The 27,846-nt window shown below is 45.4% G+C and overlaps 9 protein-coding genes across 9 annotated transcripts; 6 read left to right on the plus strand and 3 right to left on the minus strand.

Annotated features, from left to right (window-relative positions):
* Positions 1-492: 492 nt before the first annotated feature.
* TRIVIDRAFT_68102 (uncharacterized protein) lies at positions 493-1,017 on the plus strand (the record flags this gene model as incomplete). The annotated part of the gene is made up of 2 exons (XM_014098652.1): positions 493-841; positions 899-1,017. 2 exons carry the CDS (start codon positions 493-495, stop codon positions 1,015-1,017), a joined length of 468 nt encoding a protein of 155 aa, XP_013954127.1.
* A 1,381-nt stretch (positions 1,018-2,398) lies between these two features.
* TRIVIDRAFT_111696 (glycoside hydrolase family 61 protein) lies at positions 2,399-3,533 on the minus strand (the record flags this gene model as incomplete). Its single annotated transcript, XM_014098653.1, has 4 exons — positions 2,399-2,781; positions 2,842-3,219; positions 3,294-3,348; positions 3,416-3,533. The coding sequence occupies 4 exons, from the start codon at positions 3,531-3,533 to the stop codon at positions 2,577-2,579; spliced, it is 756 nt and encodes a 251-aa protein (XP_013954128.1).
* A 693-nt stretch (positions 3,534-4,226) lies between these two features.
* On the minus strand, positions 4,227-5,995 carry TRIVIDRAFT_193312 (uncharacterized protein; the record flags this gene model as incomplete). Its single annotated transcript, XM_014098654.1, has 6 exons — positions 4,227-4,510; positions 4,573-4,778; positions 4,843-5,273; positions 5,335-5,396; positions 5,467-5,829; positions 5,953-5,995. 6 exons carry the CDS (start codon positions 5,993-5,995, stop codon positions 4,227-4,229), a joined length of 1,389 nt encoding a protein of 462 aa, XP_013954129.1.
* Positions 5,996-7,479: 1,484 nt separating this feature from the next.
* TRIVIDRAFT_47050 (uncharacterized protein) lies at positions 7,480-8,379 on the plus strand (the record flags this gene model as incomplete). The annotated part of the gene is made up of 1 exon (XM_014098655.1): positions 7,480-8,379. The coding sequence occupies one exon, from the start codon at positions 7,480-7,482 to the stop codon at positions 8,377-8,379; it is 900 nt and encodes a 299-aa protein (XP_013954130.1).
* Positions 8,380-9,713: 1,334 nt separating this feature from the next.
* TRIVIDRAFT_155768 (uncharacterized protein) lies at positions 9,714-10,361 on the plus strand (the record flags this gene model as incomplete). Its single annotated transcript, XM_014098656.1, has 2 exons — positions 9,714-10,203; positions 10,258-10,361. 2 exons carry the CDS (start codon positions 9,714-9,716, stop codon positions 10,359-10,361), a joined length of 594 nt encoding a protein of 197 aa, XP_013954131.1.
* A 418-nt stretch (positions 10,362-10,779) lies between these two features.
* On the plus strand, positions 10,780-11,385 carry TRIVIDRAFT_46891 (uncharacterized protein; the record flags this gene model as incomplete). Its single annotated transcript, XM_014098657.1, has 1 exon — positions 10,780-11,385. The coding sequence occupies one exon, from the start codon at positions 10,780-10,782 to the stop codon at positions 11,383-11,385; it is 606 nt and encodes a 201-aa protein (XP_013954132.1).
* Positions 11,386-14,684: 3,299 nt separating this feature from the next.
* On the minus strand, positions 14,685-15,880 carry TRIVIDRAFT_156047 (uncharacterized protein; the record flags this gene model as incomplete). Its single annotated transcript, XM_014098658.1, has 2 exons — positions 14,685-15,301; positions 15,370-15,880. Coding segments are annotated over 2 exons (1,128 nt in total), but the record flags the coding sequence as incomplete, so codon positions are not given.
* A 1,677-nt stretch (positions 15,881-17,557) lies between these two features.
* On the plus strand, positions 17,558-21,472 carry TRIVIDRAFT_203489 (uncharacterized protein; the record flags this gene model as incomplete). The annotated part of the gene is made up of 12 exons (XM_014098659.1): positions 17,558-17,895; positions 17,959-17,986; positions 18,196-18,325; positions 18,450-18,513; positions 18,591-18,946; positions 19,018-19,088; positions 19,181-19,196; positions 19,306-19,433; positions 19,490-19,550; positions 19,628-20,641; positions 20,698-21,401; positions 21,455-21,472. 12 exons carry the CDS (start codon positions 17,558-17,560, stop codon positions 21,470-21,472), a joined length of 2,928 nt encoding a protein of 975 aa, XP_013954134.1.
* Positions 21,473-23,449: 1,977 nt separating this feature from the next.
* On the plus strand, positions 23,450-25,111 carry TRIVIDRAFT_224596 (uncharacterized protein; the record flags this gene model as incomplete). Its single annotated transcript, XM_014098660.1, has 1 exon — positions 23,450-25,111. The coding sequence occupies one exon, from the start codon at positions 23,450-23,452 to the stop codon at positions 25,109-25,111; it is 1,662 nt and encodes a 553-aa protein (XP_013954135.1).
* Positions 25,112-27,846: the final 2,735 nt, after the last annotated feature.

The raw sequence follows: 27,846 nt of genomic DNA on the forward strand, positions 1-27,846 counted from the left end.
ATTGAGCCAGCGGTAACTAATTTACCCTGGCATCAAGTGTAGTTTCATCATAGGATAAACAAAAGGGCCTTGCAGTGACCAATACGGAAAGACGCGGCAGTTTTTTCACAGCTGAAGGGAAAGAAGTAACTAATATTGTAGTGAAAAGTGATACGTTTGCAGGATTTGCTGATGGCATATTCTATACACATCTTTTTACCCCTCCCTTGTACGCTGCTGAGAGCCGGGTCCCACTCGGCCATCGGAAAGGCCAAAGTGTTCAACCTGGCATGTGGATGTCGAAGGGCTGGGATACTGTTTTCCAAAGGATGTAGCATTAGGTGCCATGTCTAGTCTAACACTTAGTTGAAATGTAGTCTCACATAACAATATAAATGCACCCCATCTCTGAGGTTCTCATTCTTTTTCAAATCTCATCGACAAGCACAAACTCAAACTACCAGCTTTTATCTTTCTGATATCAATTTCCAAAGCACATTAGCTATACTTACAATGGCTCCATCCGTTGAACAAATTCGAAGCCTCCTCGAGGCCCACATTGCCCAAGACCTTGCTGAGAAGGCAGGAACTGGAGGAAAGGCCCAGAAAAATGGACTTATCACCAACCACTTCCACGACAACGTTGAGTTCCACATCAACGGACATGATTTCCAGCACGCCACCCAGCTTCAGGGCGCCGATACAATCAAGTCAGAGGTCGTCGATGGGGGTCTCTCTGATATTCCCAACATCATCGACTATTCCAAGCCTCACGACTGCAAAGTCCTTCAAGTGATCGGAGGCGGCCCCCAGAGCGACTGGGCTGCCGCTGTGCTCAAGGCTACTGCAACAACACTCTCTGGTGAGTCGCTACATGATTACAAAAAAAACTAAACTCAGATTACTAAATTGTAGATAGGCAAGCCATTTAACCATGAATCGGTGATGACCTTCCAGTTTGACAATAGTGGCAAGATCCTCCACATGAAGACTTATGCCGACACCCTTCACATTCACAACGCCATTCAAGACCTCTAATGTGCTTGATGGCCAAAGGGAAGCTCTGCAGGAGAGATCATTCTTTTGACCAGATTTGAAATTTAACGTTTACAGCGGCTTGTGCTGAAGCTACCCCTATGGTCCCCCCTCCTTACAATCCACTGCCGTCAATTCAGGGATTGTGCAGATTTCTCTTATTTATATAGGTCTGATGATGGGTAATGCTCATGACGCATGAACGGAATAACACAGCTATCAGTTCACTCGATAGGTTATCTTAGCCAATTAAAGTCAAGTTCATTATGTCAAGTGTCTCTTCCATATAGAATCCACTTTTCCCCGAGCCTGTTGTGTGGGGTAGGCCACGACCCATAGTAGAGTTGTGGGGAGTTAACGTATTATTCACAATCTAAGCCGCGTGTACGTTCATTCACGTGTTGCGGAGACCAATCCCTAGTCCTCGGCCAGCCATCTGTGCCCAACATGTAAAACATCTCCCAACTAACAACGTCCTACCCAAGAGACCCCAATCCCACAGCCTTGTGCATCACGCATTTAACCGTTCAAGACACCTCAAAATTATTTAGTAGGTATTATTTACTCCGCATTATCCGCTAGTGAAGGCAACCATGAGGGGAAACCCTCCTAGAGTTGGGGGGTGGGAAGAGGAGTTCTAGGCCAACACTGGACTAGCATAGATGTGTGTGTGTGAAGGGGCCATCTTTTCACTGGAAGAGAAGGTCATACCTTTTCCTGATTCATCATATTATGCGCAAATGTGTACGCGTTGATACGTCATGCATACGAAGGTTCACAATAGTTACAAGAACTGCAACTGACGTGGTGAGTCCACAGCCATTAGATATTGCCAAACTACCGCCGCACTACTAGCTACATATCTGAGCCTCACTTAGCGAAATTCTACATCATTAGCTACATATCATGCATTGTACCGCATCCCCTCACAGCCAGGATGCCCTGATCCCTGGTTATTTCGGCATGCTCGGCAGGCAAGCGCTATTATAGGATTCGATTGTTGAGAGATAACAATCTAGTGCTTTAACTACGGAATTGTGCTGGCACAGCTTTCACCTATACTTCATTTATGTATTAAATTGGTCCTTGGAAATTTTAAAGCTCGTGTGTGACTTTCTCTTTTTGTCTAATCAAGCCTTTATATTAAGTACAGGACTCTTTAAATCGTTTAGAACTATATGTAAGATAATGACAATATGCTATGGGTTGCTATGGTAGTGCAGATATGTTAGCGCAAGTGGGGTATCAGCTTTAGCCCGAGGATACATTGTACAAATTAGCGCAATTTTGCGTTATTCCTAGCGAGAGCAACATTCCTGGGGAATGCCATTACCGCGCTTAAGGAAGCATCTAAGTAGGAATTTCTCTTCAGAGGTATCGACTCTTGCAACTGGAGGTAATATTTTATAGGTAAGCAACTATCATGGATTATTTGAGGTTTCTGCCTAGTTGAATTTGGAGAGAGATATACACGCAGTTCCACAGCATATGCTTCTGTAGCGAATATCTGCCCAACCGCATCTGAGACCTCATTACAGGGGGTTACATTATATTTCCTACATCTACCCTACCCACAGAGCTGGGCCAGGAATTGTGTAGCTTTTAATCGTTGTATAAGGATTAAACAAAATGCCGGGATCAGTTGGCTTATAGAGCGACGTTGCTGGGGTTCCGGCAGGAAGCGATTTAGTACCAGATCCAGTGACGACAATGTTAATACACTGCGGATAGTTTTGCATGCCATTTAAACTCGTGGCGCCATGGGCACTGTGTACGTTAGTTTAATACTATCAATTAGGCAAGTTCAAACGAGAAGAAGTAACATACGCAAGAAGTTCACTTCGGATCACATAGTTACCAGGCTTGAGACTGGATGGGATTTTCACGGTCCACTTGCTGCCTTGGTTGATAAGATCCTGCTGTGCCCATACTTGGGTGTTATAATTGATACCCTGCTCTTGAATCTTGACCCAGCGTAGCGATGTCTTGTCCACAGTCGTGCATGACCCACTGCACTGAGCCAGGTAGGTAAGAATAGGGCCATAGGGATGTGGCCACGGGCCAGGGCCCCATTGAAAGACGATGGTACCGCCAGCTGGTACAGTGGCACTGGCCGCACCAGGAGCCGAGTTCTTGTGGCAGACAATGTCGGGCGTGGTATATGCGTCAGGGGCGACGAAACCCAGATCTAGGTCCTCAGCATACCTACTTTTGTATAAGCAACGTACTCAAAGGTTTGCCACAACAATAAATGAATTAATCTTAGACTTGTAGCTTACCAGCCTGCAACGTTAGGGAAATGGCCAGTATTGACCTTTTGATAGTAATAATCGACTGTTTGGAGCACATGCATTAGAAATTGCCCGGCCGGATGGAAGCTGCAAGGAGAAGGAAGACATACGGATAAAACCCTGGTTGTACACGCCATTAACAGTGAAATTTTGGATTTGTCCATGGCCAAGAACACCCCAGGTAAGGCAGCCAAGGGCTGTAAGAATGTGCGTTGTGGAGGATTTCATATTTACACTGCTCAGATTCTGAAGTAAAACTTGATGATAATAAGCAATTCTCCATCAGATAACTGGCATCGCCAGCTTCTTATATACTTATAGAAGTATAGAGTGAGAAGCTCAAAATCTACGATTGGTGGAATAAGGCGAGTTCATCTTCATGTGTTTACTACTACGGTATTTAAAATAGGATATTTACCCGGTGACGGAGAATCCGAGTGTAACATCTCGTATAATTTGCGGAGGTAATACTACCTTATGTGATACGCGGAGGAAATGTTACCATATATAGCACACGGAGATATTATTTTTATATAGCCGATCCAATTTAACCACGGCTAATAAATATGCTTAAAACTTTGGCTAATAAAGTTCTATGGCCTCAATATGGCTGTTAAATTGGATCACATTTGTTTCGTTTCAACCGGTGGATACCTTCAACTGAGATGCCAAGTTAATGAAACCTTGTTTCCAGTTTTCTATGAGCTATTTTGCGCTGGCGTTCCAGTCAAGATACTCGTGATTCAGATGGCTCATCTTGTGTAGTACATTGTGAACAGCTATAGGTGGGAATGATTCACTCATGTGGGCCGCACCGAGAATCTTGCTGGCTAATGACCCGTATTGATTGAAGTAACCGAGTCGTCTTGTCTACCAGATTAATACATCCTTCAAAATAAGAACTTTTATTGCTAAAGTTTTTCACATCTCCTGCTGACCGGACAACTGGATGATCCCTGGACGCAGAATTGACATCAGCCCTTCCGGATCATACTTTGCTCTGATCTCTAGAAGGCGTTTCCTATTTTCTTCTCCATAACCACCGTATACATCCTGGTAGTTAGCTGCATAGTTAAGATACTGGTACCTGTGGAATGTGCCATAGGCCCGAGTGGCCTTCTCAACTTTTTCTACAAACTGATCAGCGACTTGGGAAATTAGCTTATCATGTTGTATGTCGGTCCACTTCCATAGAAGCGCAATGACTGTTCACAATATTTGTCAGTAAAACCTAGTTTAATTGTAAGATATGGCGTTTTTAGCATACCGATTAAGGGCGTGTCTTCTGGTTTAATTCCCAGGGCATTGCTTACATCGTCCTTGGGAAGCATAGCCCCAAGCAACGGCTGGTATAGTAGTGTGGGTACGAAGCCATCGCAATCCTTTAAGAGATGCACACATTCTTCATGAATAGCAGCAATCTCTTTCAGGGTTGTTAGATGGCATTTCACAGATAGTGAATTGGTCCGGTATCTAGAGGATTTCGTCAGATAGAAGTCCACCAGTGGCCTTATTTGATCTACTAAGAAGCAAATACCTGAAACCTGACTCATTTCGACTATCCAACTCGTCGCAAAAATTTGTCAAAGTGCGAGTCTGAGTCGATGAGGCAAGAGGAGTGAGATTCTTGAAATCATTGAAAACCGAGGTATCGGATTGCGGATTGCTGTGAGACAAGACCATCGTGTACACACTATTACCATCCTTTGCCATATCGGCAACTACCAGAAATGCTTCAGCGAGGGGATCTTGGTCCGCATGTACAAACTTATCAAATGCTTCGAGGACTGCAGTCTCGTTCTCATGGGCGAATGTACTGGAGCCACCCCATATTTCTCCAAGGTCAAAGGTTTTCAGCTCAAAGCTAGTGACGATACCAAAGGTGATCCCAGCTCCTCTCATCCCCCAGAAAAGATCAGGATGGGAAACTTTGGTGACGCTTAGAACTTGACCATTGGCAATTACAAGCTTCGGAAGGGATCCGTGAGCGACTGTTTAGCATATTAAGGATGGTGGATGCAAAGCTTACCTCGTAACTTACGACATTGTCGCAAGCAAGCCCTCTCTCAGTCGAGAAGAAAGAAATACCACCTAGATAACGGTTCAGTTACTGCATTGTGTCTAATGTTTGCTCTCAAATGAAAATTCTGCACACTCATACCTCCCAGGGTAAGCCCGCTAACACCGACGCTGGAAACACGGCCACCGACACACCCAAGCCCATGGGCCTCCAGTTCGCGGTAGACTTCACCAAACCTGCAGCCAGCTCCAACGGTGACAGACTTTCGATTATCGGATATTTTGATGTCCTTTAGACGGCTTAGGTCAATAGTAATGCCGTTTTCAGCATTTGTCCCAGAAGGGTATGAGCAATGACCTCCGGCTTTAACGGCAAATGTTGTCCCGGTTTCCCGAACAACATTGAGAATTTCTGAGACGTCCGCAGTATTTACTGGGAGAATGCGACATGCAGGAGCGATCTGAGCGGCCTGCGCGATGAAGTAGAAAGATGTGCCATATTTGCCTAAATCTGGGGAAGCATCATCAGGCAAGATAACCTTGTCGGCACCTAGCTTATCACGGAGTATCAAGGCCTACAGCTATTAGAGTCTATTCTAATATTGTATCGAGAAACAATAAGATGAACTCACAGCTTTTCTGCCGGCGTCTATGGTGGCCACTGAAGACATACTTACTCCCGTAAAGAATGCAAAATGAAGACCACAAGATTATAGTCTGAAAAGAGAGCCGAATTGGAATAAATTATTCAAAACATTCGTGTAAAGATCGAGAGAGAAAAGAGAGAAGGTATTTCTGTTGTTTAGTGCAAATAAATAAATGTCGTCCTCACCGCATTCCTCTTCATCTGACCTCAGCTACTCTTAGTCCATCGAATAAGCAGATGCAGTCAGCAGCCATATGCTCCGTTAAGCAATAGTGATTATCGAACGTTCTGGGCCTGGAAATTAAACTTTTAGCAAACGAAACTGCTATTAATGACGTCGTGTCGTGTGAAGTAAACGATGCTTAGAATGCTGACTGTGCGCAGCTTTGCATGCCATGAGGTAACTCGACAACATAGGTCAATTTTAAATATGTTGCATTTCTCTTCTAATAAACATCATGGCATAGAGGGTCAAGCCTGAGTCGGTTCAATTCGTGACCCGAGCCGGAAGAACTAGAGGGCATACGATACTTCGATTGAAACCAGTGGCATAAGGGATAAATCAGTCGAAAATCATTTTGTATTGTAGCGACCGCCAAATATGTGGGCCGACGACGATGGATGGCACTGGCAAGTCTATAAACAACTCCAGTTAAACTCACTTGTAGATTCAATTCGTTTTTTCTTCCCCGTTTCATTTAGGTATTCTGAATATCTAAAAAAAAAAAAAAAAAAAAAAAAAAAAAAAAATGCGGAATGTGAAGATTTCAAAATGAATAGATGTAAATATAGGAATTGACTTGGTCGAGCTACGTGCTGGAGCTAATTGGAGGCGCATAGAGACAACGTCTGACATTTCATCTGTCTTTCGGACTTCCCCAATCGCTTGTTCTCAAATTCCTACCATCCTATGTCTACTTGTTTCTTCTCATAAACTTTGTCAATAACTATGTCAAGCCCAAAATATATAATAGCTCACTCATTGAGCTGCCCTACAACAACTTGAATTGACCAGTCGAGTCGGTAGCTTTCACCAATAGCTTAGCCGTTGTCAAGTCTGTTCATTATGCTGTAAACCCATGGGCGCGGTTCGGTCAAAGGTGATGATCGTTTCTTCCGATAAGCACTTGTGCCCGCTAATCACTATGCATAGTCTGTTTGAAGAATGAAAGAAACACTGTCCGGATATGTGCAGAAGTGCAGAAGTGCCGAAATGTTCAATGCTGGAAAGACATGATGGGCTTATTAGATAACGATATGATGTCTAATGCAATTTCAGAGCCAACGCGACCAACACAATTGGCCATCCGTCTGATGGTTACGACGCAAATTGTCGAACCCCGCATTGCTTCCATCCCTGCACAAGGGAGATGCTCCTAAATAGCCATCAGGTGATTCGACTTCCGCCAGAATGGCTAGTCGGGCTGGTGAATAAACACTACTCATATCAGGCACCATAACGACAACCAACGACAATCAGTTCTCGTTTAAACAATATTTTTTAAAGAAATGTCTGAGGAACTTTTTGTATCGCTTCCATCCGGATGCCGGATCTGCTATCAGGTATTCGGGAGCCCATCGGACACGGCAATACTTCTCATCTCAGGGCACAGTGGTGCCATGACACAGAAAACAGACGGGATTATGCGACTTCTCAGTCCTCCAGATCATCCACACTTCCTCATTCGATTTGATCATCGAGATACAGGCCGCTCAACATCTTTTGTCAAGCCAACTGACGGTGCGCCGGTATATACGCTAGATGATATGGTTGATGATATCGTGGGCCTCATTAAACACCTTGAACTTGGAAATGTTCACCTCGTGGGCACTAGCTTGGGTGGAACTCTTGCTTGGCAAACAGCTAGTCGGATGCCTGATGTTGTCCGAAGTCTTGCACTTGTACTCACCAGTCCAGTTGGGCGACAACAGCTTCCTAGTGATAAGTTGCCCCAAGTACACTTGGAGGGGCAGTGGCTGCTGGCTGAGGCATATGAGATTCCAGACGACCGAGACGATGACGAAAGCTGGATCGAATCATATATGCGACTTGATCTTGCCTTGGCAACTGAACCGCCTACAGAAGAGGAGAGGGCTGAATCTAGACGAGAGTCCGAGATTACATATTATCGCGAGAAAGAGAGCGGGACTATGTGGACCAAGTATAATCATTCTGATGCGTCAGGTGTGAGATGGCCGCGCGAGTTGCTCAAGCAAATTCGATGCCCTACCGTTGTTATTCATGCTGCGAAGGACCAAATTTTCCCTCTAAAACATGCAGAGGCTCTGAGAGATGACGTCGAAGGAGCAACGCTTGTCATTCTAGAAGACTGTGGGCATGAGATACCACACCGCGTTCGCCAGCGAATGGCGGATGCAATTCTCGCGAATATGAAAAAAGGGGAGTAGATTGAAACACAACTGCCATCTAATGATTACTATTTGTGGGATTTAGTGTAGACTTTCCATTTATTTAAGGACATTTAGACATATGGCCATTGATCTATGGAAGTTATTGCCTTTTGCAGGAAGGATACTAGATAATAGAATCTCAACATCTACCTACCATGCGGTTGTCGATGCTAAAACACTGTGCCATAAAATTTCCAAGGGCCCTGAAATTATCTGGCTAAACAATGTGCAAGCGTGATGGTGAAGACTGGCCTGCAGATGCACCTCTACAATGCTCTTAAAGGTTCTACATCCACGTTCTCGCCTGGGTGATTACAACCCAACCCAACCCAACCCCCCCTTTCCACGGAGATTATTGGATCTGGCTCCAATGGAATGGTCACTATTGGTGATTGCGTGTACGCCGTTGTGCCCTGGATCTGTTCTCTCAGGAACGAAATACTCGCCGTAAACAATGGCTTTTTTTGTGCATTTCACCGTCGCCATCATAAATCCCATTGGTAGCCGCAGACCAGAGGTGTTGGTTTTATTGCAGGCGGATTGGTTGTTGGAATTGGAGTTTGGCACGTTACCATGGCAGGGCCACCGGAAGACTTAGAATAGAATCCTACGTGGAGCAAGAAAAAATAAGATGAGAAAATAAAACTTCTGGACAAAGGGGAATGATAGAGTATTTGAAGTTTGATAATAATTTGTAGTGACTTATCGATGCTCGGTGTGGGGGAAGTGGTAATGGCCGCTTTGATGCAGGGTTGGTGGATGAGGGCGTGGTGATGGAACAGTTATGCATATGTACCTACCTGTAAATACATGTATGAAGAGAAACACAAGTTCCAGCCATAATCCTTCACGCTTCGCCATAAAATTAAACATCAGCTCGCAGTTGAGCGATGAAATTAGATGGCCCATTACGAATACCTCAAGCTTCTCTCATCGTTCAGAAATCCCTCTCGATTCCACTCTTCGCGTTCTGTTGGCCCTCTTCTCCGGCCTCTCAAGCGGTCAGCCACTTTCCAGCCATCATGTTTGTCGGCCTCCCGCATACCCGCCAGCCTCCAAGGCGGCCTGCAGAATTCCCTGCATCCCTTGAATCAGCTCGCAATAACGCCAGTCAAGGCGTTTTTGTTTGAGTCAACAACAGCAAAAGTGATGCTGCGCCAGCACGTGCGTGTGCACAGCCGCATCAGCTAGAAGAGCATAAAGTGCAGTCAGGCTGCCTCCATGTGCCCAGCTGCACTTCACCACCCCAAGGATATAGCCTTTTATATTTTCCCTTCAAGCATTTTATTCCTACATCATCTACACGATTATTATAATCTAATCAAAGCGAAATGGATTTCTTCTGCTGTCTTTGTGATGATGACCACGCGGCGTCTCTTTCGCCCTATCGCACTGATGGCATCGTCACAGAAAAGCCATCCCTTCATCCTCCCATCCGCTACACCATCGAAGAAACTGCCGAGAACTTTATCGAAATTCTCCTTTGTGCAGAAAAATCCGGAGCGCTCCTTTCCTCACAACTCGAGGACGCCGTCTTTGCGACTGGATGGTCGGAATGGCTAGCGCAAAATATCCTGAAGAAGTTGGAGGGGGCGTTGAGAGATGGACACGAAAAGATGGGCCCAGCTATGATTGAAGCATATGACCAAGCTTCCAAAGCTGCGGAGATTACGTTCCCCGATCTGTTCGAATACGTCAAAGAGCATCCTGTCGAGATCGCAGCCACTGTGCTTTTGTCCCTGTTTGCCTTTGGTGTGCTTGTGAGGTTGGCGCCGTTGGTGCTAGAACTTCTAGGCTTTGGTGAGCTGGGGCCAACTGCGGGTAAGTTTCATGCTTTATTTTAGCGGACATATCTGTAACTTTTTCCCTTGACAGGTTCTTTTGCTGCATTGTGGCAGTCCACTTATCGTGGACATGTCGCTGAAGAGACTCTTTTCTCCTTCTTCCAGAGACTAGGTATGACTTGGAGGAAGGTTTAAGGAGCCTTGTTTCTCCGGGTAGTTGTATTTAAGATATATAGAAACAGTTAAATCAATATGTATGGTAAACCTAAACCAACATCTATTAGGGAATAGTGTCTCCTTGCAAACTGTTGTTAATCAGTGCACCCTAGCCATGTCTACGGCAAGACACAGTGTCGTAATTTATAGACTGGATCTAACCAGGTCCTTAGCATTGATTGCTGTATGCAGCATGTGTTTAGCGCTGTGGGTGGTGTCAGTGGGATGATCCTCCAGCTTTAGATGTGGAGGTCTTACTATACCGACGGACCCCATTACCTGCAGGAATACATACATATATGAAGGACCCATAAACCAAACTCTCAGGGAGACTTCAATCTATTTAGCATCTTGCTATTTCTCTCAGGCGGGGATCGACTATCGTCAGCCAGCCAAAATGGCTCCATCAGTCGAGGCTATTATCAAGAACTATGACTTCGAAGTAGATGATGTGCAAAGAATCGCACATCGTCGAGTAAAGCCCAAGATCGAGATCGTCGAGCCAGATGCCTCTTGGCCACAGTCATTCAAGCTGCTCAAAGAAAGCATCGCATCTGCCCTGGGCTCAACCGCCCTCGAAATCGAGCACGTTGGGTCAACCAGCGTCCCCGGCCTAGCTGCTAAGCCCATTATCGACATCGATCTGACAGTCCAAGATCCGCTCGATGAGGCCGCGTACGTTCCTCAGCTCCAGGCGATCGGGTTTGACTTCCTGCTCCGCGAGCCGTCGTGGCATGAGCACCGCTTCTTCTGTGCCTATGAGCCTCATACCAACCTTCACGTCTTTGGCCTGGACTGCCCAGAAACTGTGAGACACAAGATCTTTCGGGACTGGCTGCGGAAGACGCCGGCGGACCAAGAGCTCTATGTCCAGGCGAAGAGAGAGGCGGCGGAGGCAGCTCGCAAGGGTAATGAGTCGATGAACGATTACAGTATCCGCAAAAATGAAGTTATTCGGGGGATTCTAGACAGAGCATTTCGGGAATTGGGCTATATTAAATAGCAGTATCGTCCTGCTGGCTCACTGCTTTGGGAGCTGAACTCAAGTTGCGAACCAACTTGGCGATTGCGACCTGACACATCTGTAAACGAACAATTAAATTAATTACATGATAAAGTCTAATAGTATTCGCTATTAGCACTCTCTCTCTGTTAATGTTTTTGTTTGATTTACAAGAAGCCGTCTTTCTTCTCGATTAAAATGAAACGGCATTCTCAAGCCTCATGAGGATGGAACGCTTGGCAGCGATACCTGGCAAGTGATTCAATCTATGGGACTCTATGCTGCGAACCTCTCGCCGACAGGGCCTCTCCTCGCCAATCCCCTACGCTAATGTCCCCTGTAATCGCAGCCTAGAGGGCCTTAGAAAGGCGTGCCACCAAAGAAGGCCAGCGACGGGGCTAGGATGAAGGAACTTTTGAACCTATACAATCCCAGAGAAAAGGCGGCCATTAATAGGTCAGGTGCGAAGAGTTGTCTTGTTATCTCCCCATATGCATTCCTTATTAGGCTCGCCGTCCGTCCATCTTTGCGCCCATATTCCGTATTTGGCTCGCCGACTGCCTGTCTTAGCGTCTGCTGCTCTAAAATTTGAGTAGCGAGCCGCTTCCCACATGCATAGATACCCTAAAGCACCTACTCATTCGGTTTGAGCTGTCTCGTCTCGATATCACAATGTATGCTGCGCCCTCTCCAACTTGGTCACCAAAAGTATAGCCGGTGGGGAGTTACAGTCAAGGTAATGCTTACTCGAGGACTCCGTTCGATGATAAATCCCGAATTGTCTGGGTGATTTTCTATAAAACTCGCAATATAGAATAGGTAGATGGCATAAAAATGCATACAAGTCCATTTTGAAGAAACTCCATAAACGCCTCATGTAAATCTTTTCGTCCTTTGTGGAGTTTAATGTCAGGGCTGCGCTTCTCCATTCCGGAGTAAGGTTGAGACTTATGCCATTCTTTCGGCTTTTGACTACTTCCAAATCCGCGCAATCCATCGTAGCTTGCTATATACTAACAAAGACGACCTAGTTATACATAAGCTCTCGTTAAATTAATGGTATCTTGGACAATGGTAAGGCTGGTGCTTTACGAATTGCCAAAATATTCTTATCAAAATCGAGCGTAATGCGTCAACTGAAACAGAAACAGAGGAACAGCAACTCGTAATGCCATTGGGGGCATTCTAAAACATACTAGTGCATTTCTTCTGGATTGTTTACCGAGAAGGCTTGCTAACATTGAATGCTGTCGTAGACAGGCTAAATGCGTAGTGCTCGAGAACGACAATGCTGATAGGACAAGTTGAAAATACTTTGAATTTTTGTCAATAGTCTATTCAAAGCCACCCTAATCTATCGTAGTAGGATCTGTGGTTTGTAGAAGGATACCATGTATTCATGTAGACGCAAGGCTACTTGAAGCTTGGTATGTAAGCCTAAGGCACTGCATACTATGCTTGATCTATCTCAAAATACCATGTTGATCAACCTATTATATGACACTCAACGTCATACTCGTAAATAATACCACCGCAGTCCGTGTTTCCGTTCCCTGCAAAGCATTGAATGGACGGATTGCCATCACACGTCATCGTTCCCACGGATGATTTCGAACCAGAGTAGCTGCAGCCTGTAAATTTGTCAATGTTGAAAGTAGGCATACTCTGAGGATATGGCTGAGTCCCTGAACTCATCTTGATGGGCGAGATAAGACACAGCCCACCAGGGAGGAATATGCCATTGATGTTGAAGATATTCCACCAAAATGAAGCCTGATCATTAACAATCTCAGACGCCAGACTGATCATGATGATGGACTCTGATGTTGATGGCGGAGGTGGTGGAGGTGGAGGTGGAGGAGTCCAGATGATATCAGGGATGCATGAACAGCCATAGAAGTTTCCTGTGCAGACAGCGTTGCCCTGAGAGTTGATGGCGCCATTGCAGCCATTGGCACCGCATGATTGCTCCTGGCCACAGGTAGACTGGATCATAGTCAGTGTCAATGATGGATAAATACAATCGCCGTATCTGAAGCGCAAGGCACTTACGGCAACGGGGATGCAAACACATCCCGCAAACTTGCCTCGACATCGGGCCGTATTGGAGTTACTGTCAAAGGAACCGTTGCAACCATTGGCATCACAATTCTGGGGTGTGCCACAGGTATTCTAAGATTGTTAGATATTCTGGAGACATAATCAGATATGAAACCAGTAGGACTTACTGATGTAGGATTGCACGGACAACCTTGAAAGTTACCCTGGCAGCGAGCCACGCCCGCTGAGTCGTAAGCACCGGCGCAACCGTTATTATCACAACTTTGCTTCGCTCCGCATGTCGTCGAAGTTGCCTTGCACTGGCAGCCCTTAAAGAAATTGGTACACTGGGGTGTCGGCACGTTTCCGGGGAATTTGCCGGCACAGTTGTTGTTATCACAGCTCTGAGGAGCACCGCATGTTCCGGGATTCGCGACGCATCCGCAGCCAACGAAGTTCTTAGTGCAATACGCCTTTCCATCTGTCAGACTGAAAGCACCACCGCAGCCATTAAGGCCACAGCTCTGCGGCGATCCGCATGTCTTAGATGTTGCTGTGCACTGGCAGCCTTTGAAGAAGTTGGTACATTGAGCATAAGGTACAGAACCCGAGAATGCACCTTGGCAGTTATTGTTGTCGCAGCTCTGTCGAGCTCCGCAGGTATTTGATGTCGCTGTACATTGGCACCCGACAAAATTCTTTGTGCAGTAGGCATTGCCGTCGGTCAAACTGAACTCACCCGCACATCCGTTGAGATCACAGCTTTGATGAGGACCACAAGTGTTTGTCGTTGGCGTACATTGACATCCCACGAAATTGCCAGTGCATTGAGCGTAGGGCTCCAATCCGTTAAACTTGCCAGCACAGCCGTTTAAATCGCAACTTTGATGTGCGCCGCATGTGGTATTTGTTGGTGTGCACTCACAACCTACAAAGTTGCCTGTGCATTGAGGATACTGGGTCAAGCCGTTAAACTTGCCAGCACAGCCATTCAAGTCACAGCTCTTGTGCGGACCGCATGTATTGTCTGTAGGTATGCACTCGCAACCCTGTCTGATTCCGGCTTTACACACCGGGTTCTTTACTAGCCCACTGAAGGTGCCATTACAGCCATCAGTATCACAACTCTGAGGAGCACCACAAGCAATTCCAGTTGGATCTGGCATCTGACTGAACGTCATAGGCGCATTAAGAACAGTTAAAATATCAATAGGCCCCAGACCACTGTTCGAGATAGTTGTTGCAGATGGAGGTGGTGCTTGACAAACCTTCGCGTTGACGCAGTCTCTGTATGCTGTGTATAGAAGGACTGTAAATGCCTGGCCCTCAGGTGATCCAGTAGTATACTGGGTCTTGTCGTGCCAGTTGTATGGGTCGACAGCTGGCGAAAAGAGGCCAGTGCTACTCTGCTTCTTTGCAAGGGCCATCCTATTTGAATCTGCCCAGGTGATATAAGATTGCGGAAACATAGAAGGATCGTTGACAGCCATGCGATATGCCACAGCAGTTAGTGCTGCAGTTCCGGAAATCTCTCCAAACCAGCTGGCATCGTTGAGATAGTTACGCAATAAGCCGCCGTCCAAGCTTGACTGAATAGCACCGTCGAGAATCTCCTTGATCCACCCCTTGAGTTGGGTAGCTTGTGAAGTCATGGAGGCCGAAACGCTCCACTTTTGGAGTGTGTGTAGCACTCGCACCATGCCATAGCTGGCCCAGCCGTTGCCTGTTGACCAAAGACCTGTATCTTGAGATTGCGGACCGATAATGTGTTGCCAGTTAAAATTATTTCCTTTAAGAACATCACGTTGTAGGCCACACTGCTGAACTGTGACGGACATAAGCGAGGCGTTATTCTGCTGGACAGCAAGATAAGCCACTAGAAAGACAAGTTCAGTTAGTCCTATTACCTTTCATATACTAAGAGAAAAAGAAAAAGCGACATACAAAATGGGAAAGACATGGCCATGTTGTCTGCCCACAGCTCAGCAACATCAGGCCGATGAGAAATCGCACCATTGCTCCATCTTGGGGCATCGTTAAGAATATAATCAGCCTGGCGGTTGGCCGCCCCGATATAAACGCTGTCTGACTGGCCAAGGAGAATCGCTGAGACACCTAATGATGCTGGATCACCAACCGCAGAATTGTCGACAAGAACCTGTGAGTTGCGGTTGATGAACTCCCTCGCATATTCAAGAGCGAAAGTATTAGGGCTAGCCTGAGGTACTTTGCCATTAGGGAAAGGGTTCGATCCAAAGACAGAAAGTTCGGGATTATACAGCTCTAATAGAGCTTCTGCAGCTGTACCCCATTCCCAGGAGTGTGAGGCCTTATTAACCATCACCTGAGCTGCCGCGTAGGCATTGAAGCCAGCATCAACATCATTGGCGGCAATGGCGACACTTGGGAGGATAGTGAGTAAGAGTGAGAAGAAACCTGAATCGAAGGAATACATCTTGACTCTAGCCATACTTTGTCTCTTGCATGCAAATTCAAGTGGGTGGGAATATTAACCCCTTTATATTAGGGCACTTTGTGAGACATGGTTATGGTGCTAGTAGCAGAGAAAAGGACGTTCATGTGGGAAATTTTCTAGTAGTTCAAATCTAGATGCTCGAATGCCCCAAGTAAGATAGCGTGAATACCCCGTCCGCAGACAGTAGATAGTAGTTTTTTCCTTCAGAGTGGTGTTCTTAGTATAGTGGGCACCTTGAATAGCTTCGCCTTCCCCTTTCTATGGGAACTTCCGTTACTACCTAGTTTGGTCGTCTTATTATTTTCTAGATACAAAGTAGTATTATATTCATTGCGCCTGGAGATATCGGCTATAACAATGATGCCGAGATAACCGTATATATGTAACAGTCAACTAACACTACTGCAGCCTTGAATCTTTCCTAGTCATAAGAGCGGATGGATTTCTTTTTTTCTTTTTTTTTTTTTCTTTTTCTTTTTTTTCTTTTTCTTTTTTTCTTTTTCTTTTTTTTCTTTTTTTTTTTAAAAAAAAAACAGGTAAACAAAGATAGATGCAATATTCGCCTCCATCTACTATGTAGACCACGAGCCATTCCGTATTCACTAATATCGCCTCATCAGTTAGGCACGCTCTAGTTATCAGCACTAGCTGACATTCTCGAATGGGTTTCCCTAAATCAATCATTATGGTCCGTGCGCTGCTCCTTTTTTTCCGCCAAAGCACTTATATCGATATTACAAAGCCAGAGAAATAAAACTCAACACAAATTGTTAGCATAGAGTGGTCGTGGCGATTTTTATTTGCGGTGTGGAGTAAGTTATGAAGAATTTAAGTATCATTAAATATAAGAACGGTATTTTAAAGCATTAAATAGAAGCTTATCTTGCCCTCAAAATCGTAGTCGTAGCAGAGGCAACACATATCATTCAATATCTATCACTTCTAATGCCTCATGTGATAATTTGAATCGGAATTTCAGGAGAAATAAACTGAAAATGAGTCTATAAAGTGACACGGCATATATCTTCTGAAATAGGGATTTGCATATTTTCCAATGAAAATACATTCCACATTGTGCAAGGAATAATACGAAGCACTATTCGATGAGAAGAGTCTGGACTCTATGTTTATGTTTACGACAATACCTTATTACTGCCTACATCATTGGTGCAGTCAAGGATTTGCCCGAGACAAGCCCGGTAATTAGACTGAACACAGTTCACTAGTGCATAGAGACCCAGAGAAACAAGGATAACAAGACTTGTATTTCTGCAGTAGTGCTGATAACAAGATAAAACCATACCACTGTATTGTATGATGTGAGGTAGTGAAGCCGGCTGTTATAGTCAGTACTATAAGTTAGTTAGCGGTCTTGACCCGAGATGATCCATTACTCGACAGTTAGTAGATATTTACGACGTAGATGCACCCTGTGATTCCACATATTTGTCCTTGTAGGAACTTCTGATAGTAATGAGTGCAGGGCTTCTTGGCTATTCTCCTTTTTTTGTTAAAAGCCATTGGCTAATCTTTACAAGGATGCTAGACACGTGCAAGCCGATAAAACATTTATAAACGAATGGCTCGCTCTTGGTTTAGTATTAAGAGTCTCGTGATACTGGGGGTAGATTTCTCGTCTCATATCAAATGCCCATCATGTGGCCACTATCGCATATATCGGCAGTGGCTGTTATTGTCACCGTCTTTCTTCAAGCCTCGCCAATAGCAGCCTTGCCTCCACTACATGGAATCGTAAGACCTTTGGGAGCAAGGGTTGAAGCTCATGGACTCTCTCGGCGAGCCTCTCAAGATCCCTCCTGTCCAAGCGGGTTTCTTTGTATACAAACGGCGTGCCCCAACAACGTTATTTGCCCTGTTGGGTATGGCTGTGTCAACTTCGAAGGTACTCTGGCTTGCGCAACAACAGGGCTAAAATTCTGTTCTTTGAACCCGACCACCTTCGAGGCTGTCGGTTGTAATGGGGGTAGCTGTTGGTGAGTCTAACAAAACATTTGACACGTGAATTTCGTGATGCTAACATCATTGAACCAATGCAGCCATGGAAACTGTTACGTCTCGGATGCAGTGTGTTGCAATAATAACGGCGTGCAATGTAGCATCGGTGTTGCGTGCAACGTTTGTCCTTCAGGTCAACTGTGCGGAACAAATACCTGCCTTCCGCCATCGAGTATACAAAGTTCTACTACGTCCATCTCGTCCATTACCATCGGCTCCGGAACCGGCGTGTCATCGACCAGCACGATCAGCTCAACTGGCACTATTGCCACAACTAGCTCCAGATCCAGCGTCTCATCAACCAGTATTTCTTCTATAGCCAGCACAAACTCATCCACAGTTGTTATCGCATCAACCGCTTCGGCCTTTACAACTGTAACATCAACTTCCTCGGTCCCCACAACCTCAGTGAGCCCTACCGTAGTGCCATCTGTGGGAACCTTCACGAATATCGGATGTTTTGTAGATTCTCCGTCTGCGAGAGTCTTAGTTGCCGGAGAGAGCACAGATAATAGTACAACTGGCATGACAGTTGAGAAATGTGTTGCATTTGCGCAGAAAGGAGCGTGGAGATATGCCGGTCTTGAGAACGGAAGGTATGTTACAAATCAGATCACCCTTGCCCACCAGATGAGACTCATATAGCTAATAGCCATTAATGCTTTGTTTAAAGCGTATGCTATGTCGGAAACACTTTGCACAATGCGACCGAAGCTTCGTCCAAAGACTGTAATCAAGTTTGCGCAGGAAATAGCACAGAGCTCTGCGGCGCTATGTCTCGTGTCCAGGCCTATAATGACTCTTCTTGGTTCTTCCCAGACCTCGTCCAGTTAAAAAACGCTTTTCTCCAGTTAAATTCGTCGCTAGGAGAGGCTCTTGAAGCTATCAACGACTATAGAAGTGATCTCCAACAACTGCAAACACAAGGTTCATCAAAAAATGCAAAGGTGGTCCGAGATGTGCCATCGAACATCTTTCAAAGCTTAAAAATTGACGGGAATACGTTCCGTCTCGCTCGATCTGCTGCAAGTAAGAGCATATTCCTTGCTTCATAGCTGTGCATTGGAAAAGAAGATCTAACCACAATGACATAAAAATAGGCTCATCAGCGGCTACGGTTTCTCGCTACGCCGGAATAGCTGCTGCCGATGATATAGAATTGGAACCGCTGGTAAGACTCATAACAATCTCGGTATTATCTTGTCTGTTGGATAACTTTTCATCTAACCCTCAGACTGTTAGATAACTAGGGATCAATTACAGTTAGCGGACGAAGCTAGTAAGCATCCCCATTAAGAAAGAAAAGATCGTGAACGGGATTGCAATTTTAGGGGCGTCATATGACAATAGTTGCTTCATTTTGCTAACTGTAAATATTCTCACCACAGGCAGTCTTGCAGATCAAACCCTAGGCAGCCTTGAGACGGTCGTTGACAGAGAGGTTGCTAGCATCGACTCAAACCCATCTGCTCCTACGATAGATGTTCCGGGAGATCTAGCTGCGATTGACCCACAAGTATGCAAAAAAAGTGTTGTTGAAGCTCATAGCATTAGAAAACTAATTAGCAGCAGATTCAAACAATTGGTATTCCAGGAATCGTCACTGCAGGGGCCGGTGCAGCTACTGGAATCTGTGAGTTATCATTGTTTCCCCAAGATTATCGATCTATATAAGAAGAATTCTGGTTTGTCTGACTTTCCTGTGTTTAGTCTTGTCACTCCTCCTTCTTCTTTCAATCGGAACATCATCGCCTCCACCGCCGCAATCCTCGAGCATAGGTATGCCCACAAGCACTATAGTCACAACTGCGTCATCTACATCGACAACAACCACATGCAGTCCTACAATGTCCCCAACGCCTATGGTAGTTCTCACTCAGAAAAATACCTCTGATGATGATGCCAACGATCTTATCAATAGTCTCCCCAAAGGAGCTTTAGTGGATCAAGACAGCTACCCGAGCATTGGCTACCTCGCATTGCTCGTAGAGATAGACAACTGCGATGCTGGAAAGTTGCTTGCTAGCCCGAACGTTGCAAGCGTCAGCTTGAATGCAGAAATAGATGATCCAACTGAAATTGAAGACGACGGCGCCATTGGAACTGTATCTCCGGACACTCTCTCAAATCTCTCACATACAAACGTCTCCGAGGCGATAACAAAGAGAGGTATTTCAGTGGCTACAGAATTTTATTTTGAACAATCTAACTCATATAATTATCATCTTGGATGGCTTTCATCGCCCTGGGCCAGAAACCAAGTTCCGGCTCAGTCAGTCCAGAACTTCGACGGCTTTCTCTATGACAATGCAACCGCAGAAGATCCAGATAACCAAGTTTACATCTACGTTATAGATAAAGGGATTGCCCCTACCAATCAAGTACTTCTCCCATTCCGCATTGAAAAGACAGTTTCTGATATGCTACAGGAATTTGATTATAGGCCAGTGCAAAATCTAGACTCTTTCTTCAACTCAAGAACCGGAGGTACAGCTCGGAGCGATGTGAGGGATGATAGTACAGGACACGGTACCCGTATGGCCTCATTGGCTGCTGGTTACTATTTTGGTGTTGCCAAAATGGCCAAGCTGGTTATTGTGAAAGTTTCAGGGTTTACTGGGCCGCGAACTACGCTGTGGGAACTGGTGAAGGGGATCGCGTATAGCGCCCATAATGTGGTTGACAGAGGGCTGTCGGGCCGTGCTGTGTTCTCCATGTCCATTGGTAAGTATACCTTGCTTTGAGTATCCTGTCCACCCAACTGAGTTATAAACATGCAGCTTTTGAGATCAATACCTTATTTTGGGACTCGGATCAAGTAGTTGGAAGCCCAGAGATCAATCCGTTTCCTTGGCTATTCAATGAGTACATTTACCCAGCTGGTGTTACTGCAGTGGCGGCTGGTCACAACGATATTACAGAGGACCTGGCAGCATTCGAACCGCAGGCCCGTGGAGGCAGCGAGACTGGACTTACCGTGGTTGGCAATGCAGATGCTAACGGCGCCAGATATATTGGGGAAGATAATAAGGGATCTAGCATACTCGACACCTCTAGAAACAACATTCTCAGTATTTATGCTATGGGCGTGAAGGCCTGTGGTGGGACTACCGACTATGGTTCTTTCATCTGCTTTACTGGATGTTCTCCTGCAACAGCACAAGTCGCCGGATTGGCGGCTTATTTCCTCTCGAAACCCACTATTCGAGCTCAGATGACTAGCGCCGGTCCTTCAGAAATTTCCAAGAACGTCAAACAGTACTTAATTGCCCAGGCTGTCGAACAGAAGGGCCTTAACTGGGGTACCGCCACAGAGCCTGATACAGTACCTCGAGCCGCTATGAACGAGTTTATTGGATGCACAGAACCGACCGGGCAGCCGACTCAACCAGAGCGGGAGATGCCTGGCGATACCATAAATACTTTCGACGAAATCGCGGATATTGATGATCCGTTATATCTGGCTTCAGATTACCAGCCTATTGTACGTATTCCCTCTTTTAAGATGCGCTTTGTGTACCTGATTTCGCTACGCAGCAATGGGACCATGGCTAACAGGTGTCAATTCTATCAGCCCGAATGCGTATCGATAGGCCACTAAATACCTTTCTCCCTTTTTGATACATATTGATCTAGTTGCCTAATATATATCGATTTATCCCTGTAATCTTGCATGCCGTAATTGGATTCATTTTTGTGAATATTATCCCTTCCAGTTTGATGTGCCAACCTGTGCCAACCTGTGCCCCTTTCATCAGTGACGCGAGAAAGTCGACAATTCAGACACGAATCAACCTCAATGTGCGAGACGAGAATTCTCATACACATATTCACAGAAACCTATATTAGAACATGGTTGTAGTATATGATGGAAGTACTAGCAGGATTGACCGAAACGCATCGAATCTATCCGTCTGCATGTTCTGTATTGATACTCAGAAACCAATGCTTCTGGTATCTGGAAAATAGTGGAGAGCCGCTTTCTCTACATAGTACAGGACAGCTCAATTATCACAAGTTCCCAAACAATTGCATCATCTAAGCGCCGGCCCAATGGCTGACCTCGTTTTCTCGATAACAGCTCGAGAGTGGGTGTGCGCTAAAGCGACCGCGGAGATGGCCCGTCGCGAGAGATCGAAAATAGCATCCTACACAGCCCGGCCCGGTTGGAACATTTGACTGCACTAAACAAGGAGGTTACAGTTCTATGCCGCGATGGGCATGAGGCTAACCAAAGTCGCTACAGAAGGTGCCTGGCTTTGAAAATCCATGGCGTCTGTGTGGCTTACGCGCAGTAGCGTGTTGCATCTTGCGTGGGTCTTCTCCTCGTTGGGGGCTGCTTGAACCGCAGGACCAACAGCATTTCTCAGAGAACACGGAAAACCGGCTTTCTGCAACATTTGGTGGTCTTCTCGGCTGCGGCCGAAGCTACAGCCCTAGAGGGTGTATTAAAGCGGCCAGTTATTTCGTCTTCTATTATTTCCGCGAGATACATGGGTTTGTAGCAGAATCCTAAGAGGGTCGTCTAATGCTTCACATTGTCCCTGGATACCTAGGAAATAAACATACCAGGAGGGTACTCGTATGTCGACGGAGCAAGAGCGGAGATTGAATGTCACTCTTCCTGGGAAGTTTCAGAGCTCACTAAGTCGACTGAGCAGGTCAATGTCAAAATTCTTTGTACATCGTACTTCTCGATCTAATCAACGAATGAAACCCGTTTTGTTTCTGGAAAATGCGTAACCAGGCAAACATGAGGTGTGTTATTTAGTTAGTGCGCGATATCGAGTATGCGTCCTAAAATTTTCTTGCTCCTTCATAGTCCAAAAGCAACCGAGCAATCCGTGTATCGTCTAAGAATTCTCCATATTTAAGCGATCGGGTCTCTAATCACCGATCAGTCGTCGCATCGAGCACATGTCATCCATCCACTCGGGATTCAGGGGTGACATGGATTGCATGTCCCGCATTCAGCTTTTGAAAAACGAGCTGCCGAGTTGGATTAGTGGCTTCCAATATATGCATGTTGGTCGCAAAAACAGCCCATCTTCTGCGAATTCTGCCCGCCAAGAGACAGGGCTCGTGACATAGTTTAGAACAACAGAACCAACATGCATATCTGTAGTTTCGTCAAGCGCCCCATACGACTTCACAGCCTCACCCGCTTACGCATTAATACTTGATGGCTCTCATCAGAGTCTACGGTATAAATGAGCATGCCTATACACCAAGACAAAATCGTCAAAGGAGTATACTTTTTAAAAGATCAAAGCAATAGACCCACACAAGATGGCTTCCAGAAATATGAGGCAAAATCCTGTCTTCCAGAAGCTTGAGGAGATACAGCGATACACTGACGTGTGTCCGAATCCTCAAGATTCCGATTTCGAAACCTGTCGAGCAAAAAGAGTTGATGGTGGGAGGTGCAGAAATCCTCCATGCAGAAAGGAGGAAAGATGGCATACACCTAGTCTGCTTTCTGAATTCCAGGACATGACAGAATGTCCTGATACAGAGAGTTTTCATGATAAAATGAAAACTTTTATCACTTATACACATTGCAAGAGGTGGCATCGTCAGAGAGTCCTCGATGCTTTCGACCAGTGGAAGACAGAACGGATAACCGATGGATCCACTTCAAGACAACGTCCAGCTGTGCGGCAAGGCTTTTCGTCGACCTCAAGACCAAGGCCTACACCATCTGTGCCATCAACCAATTCATCCAATATACAACCAATAACTGCAGCTGCACTACAGCTTGTACCCTCGACGCCTACACGATTCATACCATCATCAGCCAGTGCAACATCAGATGATGGCAGCTCTTTCGTTGACAGTATTGCTGAGTCTCATTCTGTTACCAGCAACACAACATTCGCGAGCTCTCTCCCTAATACTCCTTTGCGCAATGGAACACGCTCCCGATTTGACATTGAGGATGTCACCGAGGAAGAGTCCATTACTGAGGATATTCCTGAGGGAGACGTTATTGCAGAAGAAAATATTGATGAAGAGGCTCCTGTTCCTAAAGAGGTTCTTGAACAAGAGGTTCTTAAAGAGGTTGTTGTTGCAGAAGAGGTTCTTGTTGCAGAAGAGGTTGTTCAAGATATAATCGTCTTTCCCGATGTCAAGCAAGAGTATGGCGACGAGAGAATGCGAGACTTGGCATTTACCGCTGGTATAAAAGAAGACATCTCCGAGAGACAAGACACTATCATCAAAGGACTTGGTGTTACCAGTATTCAGCGCAGCGGGTCGATACGAGACCACTCGCCAGTATTCCAAGTGATCAGCAGCCATCCCACAGCAGATAAAATGAGAGAAGGTGTTGTATATATTCTCCAACATAAGGAGAACGCTTCTCTCTTTAAGATTGGGTGGTCGAGTAAGAGTGCTGAAGAGAGACTGCACCAACCCAACAACTGCTACGGAATCAATACGGATATTATTTATGAGACGAAAAGATTCGTCGGAGCCCCCCATGCGGAGCGCATTGCCCAAATCATACTCCGGCATGCCAATATTCGTGTTTTAGAATGTTTCAAATGTCAAGGTGGACACAGGGAGTGGTTCATCGCACCGAGGGAAACAGTACGTGAGACGGTGATGCATGTCGAGGAGTTTCTTCAGATGCCCGCATACATTTTGCAAGATGGAGAATACAAGTTGTCATCAGAAGCATATGATCATGTTGTCAAAAAAATGTGCGATTTCTCAGTAATAAGACTGGGAGAGCTTATGCACGCCAGAAAAACGCCTGAAGAGACGGAAACGTCGTCGGATGCGCTGATTGAGAATGTAATGACACCTCTGGCTCAACTTACCGACGAACCGGCGGAGATATCCCATCTCAACACTAGCAATAGGCTTTCAGAGATACAAGAAGGCAACAAAAGTTTCGTTTCCACCTCTTCGCGAGACACCAAGCCTCAACAATTATCTGCAGGGGCAAAGCTAGCGAGGAAAGTGAAGCGCCTTTTCTCAGTCGGCGACTCCGTTAAAGGGTATCTTTTCCGGCCTCGAGAGACAAAAGCTGAGCCGGAAGATGACACTAAACGCCCATTTGGTTCAGTTTTTGTTGACTTGAAAGATAAGGCACGTGAAGCTGGCACAAAGGTACGGCATGATGCTCGAGAATTTCGGAGAGATTTCAAAGAGGAATTGCGCCGTAAGAGTGAAGAGCAGACATCATGATTGTCACCACCTAGACTTGGAATGTATGAAAAGGCAAAGTGCCACATGTACAAATTTTCCTTTGTCGCGAGACTTTAGTCCTGATACCCTAGTTATTCATATAGACAATCTTATTTCACCGTTGGATCATGTTAATCTTGCCATTTGTAGGTAGCAATATATGACTCTATGCAATGCTCTAAGAAGAACCGTTTTATACTCTTAGATCTGGAATAATTATTTGAAGCACAACAAGCATGAGGGGGGGAAAATGGATGGCGCATGTTGCTATACATTCAGGCTACGTGTGTCGAATACCGTGTTGCTCTCAGTACACCCATTTCTCGATAAGGGGGTGAGGCCTCTGCAATATTGCATTTGCGCTCTAGCAAAAGCATAGCGCCGCTCCTAAATCGGCCTTGCTGCCCATCTAACTGATTTAGCTATGAAGTAAACGGCAAAGGTGGTATCATCACGTTTCCTTATACCCAATTTTATAGGCCGCGTGTGAGTCGACCATTCCTAATTTGCTTTCCAATACTGTTCAACGTATGTTAATACATTCATTATATCATCGGTACTTAGGCTATATGAGAAGGGCGATTAAATATGTATATACTTCGCTACTGACTGTATTTTATTTTTTACCATACGTGCCCGAACCAACCAGGCCGTTCATTTCTCTTACGCTGCAGTTGGATTCATTGCATTGATGCACATGTTCCAATGATTATACGATTCGGCCGTTCCGAATAAAGACGAAGCGCCACCGAGAAGTACACAGGTCACCTAAACCCAAAGAGCTGAAGAAGGCTTCCATTTGAATACGACGCATGTGGCTATTTGAGGCCCAGCAGGAAGTGGTAAGTGTTCTATAATTCATGCACTACGAGGCCTCAGAACTGAGCAATTCGGCACAGCTCAGACTGGTACCGAAGAGACGACTCTAGAGGTCGGGATATACCAGAGTCATCACAGCTTCAACCCACTTGCTATATATGAGTTTCCGGGCACTGGTACTACTCGGAATCCAGGACCAGGATATATGAATCAAATCGGCTTTATCTATATGACATGTTGCTTATCACTTACAGGTCCTATGATGAAGTTTCTATTATTGAGCGTTGAACAACTATGAGCAGTGGCAGATCGAGATGGGCCTTATTAAAAGTGTACTGGGGCCTTACAGCCTTTTATTCTCATTCGCAGCAGATCCGATAATTATGAGACGCTTTATTGGCGATAATCATGATGGTGACGATGAAATCGTAACTAGCAACCAAATTAACATCAACGCCAGAGAGACACTTGTTCAGAGAAGCATCCAAACGCTTACAGAACAATTAAGAATTGCTGGGGTTCTATCAAATATTTCTGAAGATCTACTGAAATTTGTCTCATTGTCAACAAGAATGATCCTTGGAAACTTACAATCACCCCAAAGAGCGAGTGGCTTCAGCAAAGTACCCAAACAGAGATTCATGAGCAACGGCTTCTTTCACTGTTGGGCACAAAAGAGCATGATGATTCCATCCCCTCCTATTAATTAGGAGGGAGAGTTAAGGATATATTTGCCGAATTTATTGCCACAAAAATAATAAGAAGTTGCGAGTCGTTGATTAATATAATGCATGTAGTAAGGTCGGTATGGGTGAATGTTGAATATGATAGGTCTCAGTGAGAGCAATCAGTTTTCTTGATCACCCAGATTATATTCTTTGAGTACAGTTTCGATTCGTTCTGCAGCGAACATGTATATTGAATGGCACAAAAGTCTCCAGATAACTTTGGGTTTGGCGTAATCCAGTTGTAGGAGTTCAATCGTAAAAAATATGCTATTGAAACGATTCAACTAAATCCAATTACCCTCATACATGCATCCACAAATACTACCGCAATTCTGAAATTTTCGAGACGAAGCTATTTCTTGTAATAGCTCAATTCTTGGTAGGTATTGTGGTCCACCCAGGGCCTCACATAGTCCGGATCAAACGAGTCACGTACAATTCCGATCCCCAAACGAGGCGTGTCCCAAATTTCGCCATCTTCGTTCTCAAAAGGGTTTACACCACTTTTAAAAAGCATATAAATATCTTCCTCGATCCAAATCGCGCGTCCTCGAACATAATGGTCGATAGGTACACCAATAATCACTCTAGTTTGGGGGCGCTGCTTACGCCAATGCAATTTGTCGCGCATCTCATTGAGCAACTCACAATAACTGCTGGGTGTAATGCTTAGAAAGTTTAACTGGAGAGACCGCAGTCCCTCTGGAAGTTGTGTAATGGCTGATATAAGATCAGCTAAATTGACCGCAATGTGCCACAATTCGAAATGCTGTGACTCTGTCAAGCAATCAATAGGGATGAATCTATTCAGCCCTGGTGGTTCCTCCTGGTAGTTTGGACACCACCCCGTAGCCATGCTGACATGCTCCAACTGCGTATTAGCTTCTGCCAGAGCCTTTCGTAACAGGCCGTTGCGAAGTGCCGACCACTCTACATGTTCATAGTCTTGTCCGTCAAAAAAAAGGGATAATTGAAGCTTCTTGAGGTTGGGCCGCCGATGGGCGGATACAAAGTTGTCGTATTCCTCGCACCGCTTGTCAAATAATCGACAATTGAGCCCGGTCCCAAGATAGTGGCCATCGATTTCATACTCTGAAATATTATGCTGTCCCTCTGCCAGAATTTTTGTAACCATGTTGAAACCGCGCCATCTTGCCTTTTCATTCTCCCATGACGCAGCATGTATGG

This window comes from Trichoderma virens (genome assembly GCF_000170995.1).
Source record: "Trichoderma virens Gv29-8 chromosome Unknown TRIVIscaffold_82, whole genome shotgun sequence".
In the NCBI taxonomy this organism is placed as follows: domain Eukaryota; kingdom Fungi; phylum Ascomycota; class Sordariomycetes; order Hypocreales; family Hypocreaceae; genus Trichoderma; species Trichoderma virens.